Source organism: Quercus suber, unplaced genomic scaffold, assembly GCF_002906115.3.
Source record: "Quercus suber isolate HL8 unplaced genomic scaffold, Cork oak 2.0 scaffold_86, whole genome shotgun sequence".
In the NCBI taxonomy this organism is placed as follows: domain Eukaryota; kingdom Viridiplantae; phylum Streptophyta; class Magnoliopsida; order Fagales; family Fagaceae; genus Quercus; species Quercus suber.
In genome coordinates, this window is record NW_027069551.1 from 920538 (window position 1) to 932284 (window position 11747).

Here is an 11747-nt window from a genome sequence, read left to right on the forward strand (position 1 = left end):
CGTGTTAAAAGAAAATGGCTAGAAAAAATGAATCAATTGAAAAAACATATTTTGTTTTTTTATTTTCTTGAAAACCATTATGTTTCAAAAGATGAAGTTTCAAAAAATCATTTGAATGTGATAAAGAAATCAAATTTTGTCAAAGAAGATAAAACCACTGTTAGATCTAGTCATCCACCTCTTGAGACAATTTTGATAAAAACTAATGAAACTGATGTTAAAGCTTCCCCTTTTAAAATTGCTGATGATCAAACTCCCATTATTAGTCTTATTGAACAAAACAATTTTACTAATGAATCTTTGCATATTGTTAGTCAACAACTTGACCGTATTGAAGAAAAAATTGTTGAAAAAACTGCTTCTGTTGAAAATTTTGTTTCTATCAAAACTGAGAAACCTTTGATTAATTTAACCAGTCATGATAAAATATTTAAGTTTAAAACCTCCTACTCTAAAACTCTTGAAACTGTTGAAATAATGATAATAGATTCTTAGTTGAGCTAACTTGAACTCACTTGTTATTATCAAGTCAAAATATCAATATATTTTTTTTATTAATATATAGGCGAGATTCAAATTGAGATCTCTTATTTAATGACAATAGACTTTATTAATTGAGCTAACTTAAACCCATGTGTTATTATTAAGTCAAAATATCTTTCTTTCTTTTTTTTCTTTTTTTTGGTTAGATAGGCGAGAATCAGATCAAGATCTCTTATTTAATAATAATAGACTCTATTAGTTGATCTAACTTAAACCCACATCTTATTAACATATTATGTGAATTTCTTTCATCAACATATTATTTTATATATTTGTAATTTGCCCTTAAGGAGTTAGGGTATTTCTCTACTACAAGGGAATTGGCATTCATTCTAACTTCATATTCTCTTTGTATGTTGTTGACAACCAATAAATGAGTCATTCTCATTTCTTTTGCTAGGGAAAAAAAAAAAGTTATCAAGGAACACTATCAACAAGACAAGACGTGTGGCACATCTGAATAATTTCAAAAGCAAAAGAACATGATTCCTTTAACTTCTAAATTAAAGTCAACTTGTAGAGCAGCAAAATCATGTAGAACAGTAAATCATTTACATTTAAAACTGAATTGACTTAAAACTAGAAAAGAAAAAAAATTCATTGACAAATTTGCAAGTCAAATACTTAATATTTAATTTATTTATCAAGGTATTTTTATGTTAGGAGTCAACCATCCCATTAAAAAACAAGTATTTTGCACCACCTACAAGCCTGAAATGAGAGTTTATTCTTCACGTCTTCAAATTTGAAGAAAGGGAGGGAATGACTGGGGAAAGCATATAAGCAAATAAGCACATATTTCATGTTATATTATAATGTTTTCCTCGAGGGTGGAATATAATATATCAAGTTGACTTTAAATAAAAATGATACATATATTTAATTAACATGTACTTTTATAAATAGAGAAAACAACCTCCTCTGAATGAATGCTCTCTACTAAGATACTTGGCTTAAAAATGATGGATTGGGCCAGCTGATAAAATCCCTAGAGACATGGAAGATCCCATGCTTCGATTTGTACACTTCAATTATTTAAAGCATATAAGCAAATAAGCACATATTTCATGTTATATTATAATGTTTTCCTCGAGGGTGGAATATAATATATCAAGTTGACTTTAAATAAAAATGATACATATATTTAATTAACATGTACTTTTATAAATAGAGAAAACAACCTCCTCTGAATGAATGCTCTCTACTAAGATACTTGGCTTAAAAATGATGGATTGGGCCAGCTGATAAAATCCCTAGAGACATGGAAGATCCCATGCTTCGATTTGTACACTTCAATTATTTTTTTTAGTTTTTTAACTTTCTTTCTACATCTTTCATCAACTCTCACAAAGAATTATAATATTCCTAACCCTTATAAATATTTTGTGTGGTTGAAGTGTCCTAAGGAAACCGTTAATAATATTGACTTTTTTCTTGTATATATAGGTGGAGTTAGAGAACCATTTTGTGGTGTGGCCTATAAACACAAACACACACAGAGAGACAGAGAGAGAGACAGAGAGACAGAGATGAGGAACAATCAGGTGCGTTTGAACTGTGGAATAGCAATGCCTGTCATTGGACTAGGCACTTATTCCTCCCAAAATGATAGGGAGACAACAGAATTAGCCATTCATATGGCCCTCAAGGTACAAACCGTACACACTAATCGTTTATTACATTAAAATAAAACAGAAAAACATCTTCTTTACTTATTTATTTATTTTTTCTAATTTTAGTTTTTTTTTTTTAATGGATATTTCACCACAATTAAATCTAAGGACAACAACTTTTCAATTTTTCATACTCTTTTTCACTACTGTTAAGATAGTATGTTATGATTAGCACTACTTAAAATACTATCAGTGATGAGTTCACATAAAAATGATTGTAAAGATTATTGTGTCCCTAACATGCTCTTTCAAGACAAATAGCTCTTTATCGAAACAGATTATCATTTTTCATTGAATTGTATTTTGCTTTCCATTCTTCCATAACTAAGTATTGGGTTATTAATTTGCTATGGTTGTTTTGCAATATGCAGTTGGGTTACAGGCATTTTGATACAGCAAAAATATATGGGTCCGAGCCAGCAGTGGGAAATGCTTTAAGAAAGGCAATTCTTGATAAGACAATAGAAAGAGAAGACGTTTTTGTTACATCTAAACTCTGGGGGAGTGATCACCATGATCCTGTTTCAGCACTCAAGCAAACTCTACAGTAAGCATCAAGCACTAAGCATATGCATTAACATCCACACCACACTTTCAAAAAGGGAAGGAAAAAATAATCTAGAGGAGTTCTTTGATATTCTCCACTTTACTTTGTTTATTCTAGTGCCTAGCTTCAAAATTCTCCCTTTATGTTCCAGAATCCAAGCCATGTTAAAGTACTAAAAAAGCACCTTCCTATCTCAGCTCAAGGAAATATATATAATACCCTTTACTAGACAAATCTTAGATACAATAGCTATATATGTTAAACGTAGGTACAGCTCTTAAGAATATAGTCTATTGTATTGATCAAATCAATGTAATTATATGATTAAATTCAATTGTGAAATAAAGCATACAACACCTAAACTGTACCTAATCCTTACCCTATCACCTTTTATTTTTATTTTTTTCAGAAAAATGGAACAATCTTAGATAATACCCAAAATCTCATTCAAGGCTTATAAGATAGCAACACTAAAAAGACTGCATGTGGGTGTGCAACGTATCTTGATTATATGCTTGTTTAATATGTTAGCCAAATCATATGAGATCGCCTATTATATCTATAGCTAGGTACCTGTCTAGCTAGGATATTGAAAACAATAACAGAAAACCATGGACCAAAAAACTATGGCCTAGAAAACCAATGTAATATGAGATTGAAAACATAAAACACAACCCATCCAATCTGTCAAAAAAAAGTTCTAACTATTCTAGTTTTTGTCTTGGTTTGCATTGGAAATCAGGAACGTGGGAATGGAATATTTGGACATGTACCTAGTGCACTGGCCGGTGAAGTTGAAGCCATGGGCTTGTGATTCAGTTCCAAAAGAGGAGGACTTTGAAGAACTAGACCTTGAGTCCACCTGGGCTGGAATGGAGAAGTGCATGGAGATGGGGTTGTGTAGGTGCATTGGTGTGAGCAATTTCTCTAGCAAGAAGATCGAACGGCTGCTAGATTTTGCTTCTGTGACTCCAGCCGTCAATCAGGTATACTAAAATAGTCATACTGATGTCCCAAGTCACTGGCATGACTCAGCCAAAGAAATCTTGGGTTTGTTTGGGCACTAAATTTAAATTTATATATATATACCAAACGTGAATTCTACTTGATGATCAGCCAAATCAGTTGAGAATATATACATTTTTAATAATTGTTAGAGAATTTTTGTACTGAAGTCTTCGTGTCATTGTCACTGTGGTCATCAATCACCATTGTCAATAACTGATATATATGTATTTCATGTCAAATGCTGTGACAGTTCTATTTCTAGTCCAAAGTACATGCACCAATGTTAAAATAAAGTGGTATTCTCTAAATTGTGACGTTAGGTTTGAATTTAAAGTCAATAATTTACTAGCCAAAAAAAAAAAAAAAAGCTTGAAGTCAACAACCTAAATTGTTTGAATTCAGAGAAAAAGTTTTAGATTTTCTTTTCAAGCTTGAAATTCATTGAATTGATCTCTCTCTCTCTCTCCAAGGGAAAATTAAACTTTTTTTTTCCATACGAAGAATCATGTTTCTTATTTGGCTACTAATTCATACTATATTTAAATCAAAAGGATAAGAAATATTTTATATATATATATATATATGGGTTGGGATCAAGTTACTCCTAGTCTAACTCTAAGTAATGTTACACCATTGAAATAGACGTGATATAATATGTATAATACTTTGCATAAAATAGACGTGATATAATATGTATAATACTTTGCATAAGTCAAATGATTTAGTAAATAAAAATGTTTTTTAACTTAACAAAGTCAATCCAAAAGAGTGCCTTGTACACAAAAATGTCCTTCAATCATGCCTCCAATCCAGGCGGGAGGAACCCAAAAGAGCTTTGTCACATTAGCAATATAATTTTTTTTTTTTAACAAATATTAACAATATAATAGAATAGGCATTATAGGTAGTAAAATACTCGTATGCAAACCAATTATATATTTTTAAGACTAATCAACTCCTAACAAAGGCTAAAATATTTTAAAACAATGTTGCTAAGCTAACTACTAATTAAATTTACTTGTAATAGGTGGAAATGCACCCAATATGGAGGCAAAGCAAGCTCAGAGAGACCTGTGAAGACTACAAAATTCATGTAAGTGCCTACTCACCACTAGGTGCACCCGGAAATGCATGGGGATCAACAGCTGTGGTAGATAGCCCAATCATCAAATCCATTGCTCTCAAACACAAGGCAACCCAGCTCAGGTAGACTTCGTCTCATTGTTAAGATAACATTCTACTAGATTTAATTTGAAAAGTATAAAACTTGGGTACAATCTTTAAGTATTTTACTCAACGTTTCCATTAAATTAACTATATATGATTGAAAAGTATATGATTGAATTTAATACGTAAAGTACAAATACAATATGGAAGAAATTTTTCCAAAATTGTCCTTTTATACCATGCATCAATAAATTAAGTTGTAAATATGCTAAAAGTGCCATATCCAATTACATTTTATCTGCAAAAGATTACCAAAGACTCAAAGTTTGCTTCAAATTATGAAGGTTGCTCTACAATGGGGAATATCGAAAGGATCAAGCGTGATAGTCAAGAGCTTTAATAAAGATAGGATGAAGGAGAACATGGGGTCCTTTGATTTGAAGTTGGATGACCAAGATTTCCTTGAGATTGACAATTTGGAGCAGAGCAAGACCATGAGAGGGGATTTTCTTGTTAACCAAACAACAAGCCCATACAAGACACTTCATGATTTGTGGGATGAAGATATTTAACCATAACTACAATGTTGTACCTTTTCTTCTCTTCTTCTTCTTCTTCTTCTTTTCTTTCTTTTTTCTTCTTTTTTTTTTTTTTTCCTTTCTTTTCTTATTTGGTGGTTTCAATTGTACTTGAATGTCGAGGGGGCGAATAGAGTACAAAGTCTCTGGACTGCAGGGATAAGTAACTATATCAAACCATGTCATTGTAAAAATAAATCCATTCCATCAGTTCCTTTAATATTCATATGGAGAATATTTTCTCCTTTGAGCTTTTTCTACTAAAATACCACTTCGTTCCTAATCAAGCGTCGACATTATCGAGTTGTGAAATATGCTACTAGTAAGTTGTAGACTTACCTTCTTTCATTACTTGTTGAAGTGATAAGTTATGATTAGTGGAACGAAAAGATGAAAATATAAACGAAGAAAAAATGCATTAGTAGTATTGGTGGTCTTATACTGATGAGCATTCCAAAAGCCTGAATTTGAAAGTTGGCATGGATAATTGAAAACTAAACACCCTTTAGACTTTGATTCAATTTTTCAAAGATCTGGACCAAGTTTCTATGTGCACAACGAAAGTGCTCTGGGCAGTTGTAATTGATTTTAATAGTAACTAGTTGCAAATCCCTGTGATGCATGAAAAATTTTGGTGATTCATTTTTTTGTTNATTAGTGGAACGAAAAGATGAAAATATAAACGAAAGAAAAAATGCATTAGTAGTATTGGTGGTCTTATACTGATGAGCATTCCAAAAGCCTGAATTTGAAAGTTGGCATGGATAATTGAAAACTAAACACCCTTTAGACTTTGATTCAATTTTTCAAAGATCTGGACACAAGTTTCTATGTGCACAACGAAAGTGCTCTGGGCAGTTGTAATTGATTTTAATAGTAACTAGTTGCAAATCCCTGTGATGCATGAAAAATTTTGGTGATTCATTTTTTTGTTAAATGAAAAATGAAAATAGTAGGTGAGACTTATAGTTGATACAATATATTATTATTTCTGAATTAAATTACCTATACTTGATATTTGATTCTTCTCAAAAAAAAAACAAAAACAAAAAAAAACAAAAAAATTGTTATTTAAAACTAATGCATTTCACATTCAATTATTATTAAGGCGAGATATTTGAATAATGCATATGTGGTTCAAATATGTTTCTACATCCTACAAATGGTTCATCCTTTATACATCTTGAATGGCTCAAGGAGGAAGCAAATATAAATAAAACATAATTATATTAGAAAAAAAATACAAGATTTCAATAATATAAGAAAATGTAATTTTATCAAGAACCTACTAACACTACGCTGAGAAATTAAGTAACATATTGCAATAAAGTTGCACCTCTTTCTACATAAATCCTCCTCCCAAAGTATCATCGAAGTGGACTGAATAAACTGAAGTGGACCAAATAGACCGAAGAAATGGACCAATTGATCTGAAATGACCAATTGGTCTGAAATGACCAATTGGACCGAACCGACAAAGTGGACAACGGGAGCAAAGTGGACGAATAGATCAAAGTGAATTGAAATGTTACATCTGATGTGCCTTAACAAGAATGTAGCAACAATAAATACCAAACTTCAATTTTTAAATATTATTATATAGATATATAAACAGGACAACAATTGCAACCCCTTTTTCGTCTAATCTAAAACAGTGAACACCAAATGCAATTCAACAATAATTTTAGCGATAGGAAAGTGAAAAGGAGTTGGGCAATCAATAAGCATGGCACATCATACAATTAGAATAAAAATTTTATTAGAAAAAGGGAAAAGAGGTAGTTCTAATACTTAAAAAGAATATAAGAGGTGAACAAAAACAAGAAATTTTTATTTCCTTTAAATGAAAAGCATACTGTACAAGTCTGAGGCTTACTTCAGCATACTGTACAAAACTATATAAGGTTCTTTTTTTTGGCTATTTAAGGTTCATTTAATACAAGTCTGAGGCTTACTTCAGCATGTGCTCTAATTTTCAGTTGGTCTTCTATCATCTTCATTGGACTCCGATGAAATGCCCTGCTCAATACACTGAACAAGGAAATATACAGATAAGGAATCAGAATAACATTCTGGCAGGTCCAAACACAAAGAACACCAAGCACAGATGAAGTATTGTGAGGTGGTGTTGTGTTCCTACCACAGCTAATTTTCCACTAAAAATCCACACACGCAATATTAGGACTCTATCGAAAGGAGGTCAGTATCTTATAATATTGATGCAGCGCAGCCATGAAATAAGAGAAAATATGCGAGCCACCGACGTGTGAATTCCAATTTAAGTAACAGTTGTACGGTTTTAAAGGTCTGGTCATAAGTACTCTGAAGAGTAGTTTGGGTTGTTATTTTACGAACTATGGTTAGTTGTACAACAAAGGACAGATCTGTGAGTTTTGCAGCTACTTTGAATTCAAAGGATTTTGGTAACTCACAAAATCGTAATGACTTACTCCAGCTATTATACCTATCATATTGCGCTTATGCAGGATGCTCTTTGACAGCCAAAGGCAGTTCTATAATATTATGGTTGATTTAGAAGCTAAATTCACTCATAATTGGATCCAATACTATCACATTAATGCCACCTACAACTAACTACATCCGATTTCGCTATACTCCAAGCTCTTATACAATATCATTGAGTAGTGTGCATTCCTTGTACCCCATCTGTAATATTGCTAATGAAGACCCTAATTGCTATTATTTTTCACTAGTCATACAACTAGCAACTCTTAGTAAAGTGCACTTACTTTTACCCATCACAAACCTCAAACACTTTGGTATATGAGTCATCTTTTTTCTTTCTTTCTTTTTTTTTTAATTTTTATTGGTAAGTAACACACACACCGGTTGGGTCTTCAATAGTCTACTCTACAACCTCAAATTGAGCCATTCTACTTTACCTATCAAAACCCTACAACCCTGCACACTTCCCCTAGCAAATAGCCACCAAATAACTAGTAATAAGTCATTCTGGGTTCAGTCCAGTTGAGCATCAATCCACCATCTGAGCAGATAAGATCAGGTAGGGTAGGCTCTCCAAGTGCACTTCCATTTCAAGTTTTTAGTCACAGGTAACACCAGCGAGGAAGGGAAGCATGACAGCTCACGGCAAGGAAAAAGAAGGCCTGAGACATGTCATGGTGGCACCTAGATCTGACCTCCACAACTGTGTGTTGGCCTCCCACAATGGTAGCAACCAATGGCACAACTTAGATCTGGCCTCCTACAACGAGATGCAATTGGCTAGTCAGTTTTAATATTCAACATCTAACCAGTCAGGTTTCATTGTGTAGAATCCACTGCTGACCAAAGTTACAGTCAAATCGGCTGAAATGTGTCAGGTCAATCCACGTCAGGCAGGCAGGTGGGTTGGGTTGGGTTGGGTACCATGGTTATTTGCTCACCCATACAAATAAGCCATAAAAGCTCTATTATTTTACTGCTGCCCAGGAAATCCTGCAACCTGCTTGTTCTCTATTTCAAACCCCAAGCCCACCACAAGCCTCAACCAAGAACCCTAACTCCAACCAAACCCCTACTTTCAATCCCTCACCCCACCACAAGCATATATAGACAAATTTCTAAAACGTCCTCATATATTGATTGGAAACGCCATACCTGAAGAAGATAACTGTGCAGCCAATCCAATGTTTGTGGGAACGTTGTTGCTGATATATTAGCAACCGTCAAACCCTATTCCAAGAAAATAAAACAAAATCAGGGAAAAAATGATAAAGAAGATGGCTGGCAACACTGTTTAACATTTTCAAACTCCTAAATACAAAAAAATTGGAAGTTTCCTCACACATGTAACTATGATACACAATCCTAAAACTAATAGGAACGCAAAGGTACTAGTTATGGACACTTTGAAATCCAGTAATTTGACAAAGTAAATGCTCTTAAATTCAAATCATTTGCAGGAACATGACTTCAAAACAGAACAAATCTCACTCTACACTGTTACCCGACTGAACTTGATGTCAACATCTTACTGTACACACCAAAAAATTGTTTTTAGTAAAGAGGTAGTGTTATTCTACTCAATGCATAAGAAAGCTCCTGCATTAGCTCACTTACAAGATCAATGCATAAAACAAAAAAGATATCCATGATATAGACATTCATTAATCTTCCCAATTAAAAAAGTTTTTCAAATATGATTTGCTTAATTTGTTTCTCTCAAATTTAATATTAGCTATACGGTCACACTTGAATCAATAAAGTTGCTGTAGAAATAAGCAGTTAATTGTTAATCTTTTGATGTGAAGGTCCCTTAATCTATATCTATATATTACTAAAAGCTGAAGCGTAGTATTTAATGTTGCTACGCTCCAGTTAAGCCATGTCAGCGCCATGTCATCATTTATTTTATTTTCTTTTTATTTTATTTTATTTTATTTTATTTTTTGTTTTATCGATTGCCATTTATTGAGTCTCTTTTTAAATTCAGGTGTTACTTTATCTCCATATCTATTGTGTGTCTCTCCATTAACCCAGGCTCTTGAGATGCCGCTATTATATGGAATTCTTATAGTTACTGATACTTTATCTCCAAATCTATCGTGTGTCTTTCCATTAACCCAAATTCTTGAGATGCCGCTATTATATGGAATTTTTATAGTCATCGATAGATTGCAACCTCCTCACCTCCTCACCTCTCATTTTTTTTTTTCTATAAATTTTCAATTGTTCTCTATTTACAAATTGATCAGTATGGCCTTCAATGCGATAGTTTCTTGAGTGTTTTTTCCGTTCTTTTGGTCATGGCTCAAGTTCGTCTACCAAAACCCAATCAAGTGAGCGAAGGAGATAGATAATGACTCTAGAGCTTGCAAACGAAACTAAAGCAGATGAGAGGTGAACATTGGTAGCCCAGGTCCAAAGGGTATAAATTGAAAATGAGTTCTGCTATTTGTATTATTCTTTTTTTTTTTTTCTTTTTTTATTCCCATCTCATTATTAGGAAAAAAAACGTAGTTCTATTTTGAGATTTCATTATGAACGAGATTGAGTTTTCATGGTCTTAAAACTATTAAAATATATATATATATATTTAAATTATTTGAGTTGGGTATTTGATCATGTTTGTTATAAATTGTTTTATGGTTGCCATTCTCTAGACTGTAGGAATGTTACTCTCAATATGTTTGTTCAATGTGATGTTTTTATTTTGGTCTTTGTTTTATAGTAAGAGTGTTATTCATTTTCATCAAAGAGAAATTGTTATTGTTTTCTTTTTCCCGTCATCTTATATGCTGAACTAAATTTCATTTTTATCTCTGTTTCGTTTGTCAATTTTTTGACAGATGTCAATGATCAAGACTTGCAATCATTGGAGGCTTTTTAATCTATTGAAGGTCATACCATCAATTGGTAACCATTCTTTTCTTAGAACATTTTGAAGGAAAGGAATAAATTTGTTGCTTTTCTTGGGTGATGTTTGATAATTTGCTTTTTATGGTTCAATACACATTAGCTATTTTATATTTTCATTTCCTTATACTAATAATTTGTTTTTTATTGTTTAATTTGACTATTTGGTGTCCCAGAAATTGTGAGAAAATGGAACAGAAAAGAGAGTAAAGTTTGAATCTTAATTTTTTTTTTTTTTTTTTTTTTTTTTTTTTTTTTAGGTGGAAGAGAACTGTTTGTGATTTGGATTAATTTATTTGCTAAACTCTGGCACAAGTACAATTGTAGCTTTAAAATTAAAAATTTAAAAAGCTGTACATGAAAGTGAATGAACTAACAGAAAATAGTTAATTCAAACCCACATGAACTAGATTTTCTATGAAAAATTGTACTTTTCAGTTACAAAATATGAGCTGCCAGGTTAACAATATGTGATATTCTAAACCAGAAAAATAATCTGTATCCTTTTTTTCATACTTATTAATCAAACAACATTTGAAGTTTGAAAAACCACATGCTAAAAGAGATCAGACCCAAAGAGCAATCTGGATTAACTGGGGGAATGCAAGGAATGGCAAGAAATTGTATGCGCTATGAACCACCCCTCCCTCACCTCCAAAAAAGAATATATATATATATATATAGGCAAAAGATAAAGCCCAAGAAAGATAGGAACAAACTTTTGGAGGCTATGTATGATAACATTCGCAGGAAATATTGTTGATCATTTAATAGCTCACTTAAAAACCAAATGCTATCGATTCCGCCAGCCAGAAACAGACTTGGGGACAAGGGTGATGGAATTGGAGGCAG

The 11747-nt window shown here is 32.4% G+C and overlaps 1 protein-coding gene and 2 long non-coding RNA genes across 3 annotated transcripts; 2 read left to right on the forward strand and 1 right to left on the reverse strand.

The window, feature by feature from the left end:
* Positions 1-1971: 1971 nt before the first annotated feature.
* LOC136067812 (NADPH-dependent aldo-keto reductase, chloroplastic) lies at positions 1972-5531 on the forward strand. The gene is made up of 5 exons (XM_065774126.1): positions 1972-2192; positions 2588-2763; positions 3506-3749; positions 4799-4977; positions 5264-5531. Exons 1-5 carry the CDS (start codon positions 2073-2075, stop codon positions 5508-5510), a joined length of 966 nt encoding a protein of 321 aa, XP_065630198.1. The 5' UTR covers positions 1972-2072; the 3' UTR covers positions 5511-5531.
* A 1795-nt stretch (positions 5532-7326) lies between these two features.
* Positions 7327-10834, reverse strand: LOC136067805 (uncharacterized). The gene is made up of 2 exons (XR_010629221.1): positions 9138-10834; positions 7327-7547 (listed from the first exon to the last, which is right to left on the reverse strand). It is a non-coding gene; the product is annotated as an uncharacterized LOC136067805 (long non-coding RNA).
* LOC136067804 (uncharacterized) lies at positions 10317-11008 on the forward strand. The gene is made up of 2 exons (XR_010629220.1): positions 10317-10407; positions 10829-11008. It is a non-coding gene; the product is annotated as an uncharacterized LOC136067804 (long non-coding RNA).
* The last annotated feature ends 739 nt before the right edge of the window (positions 11009-11747 follow it).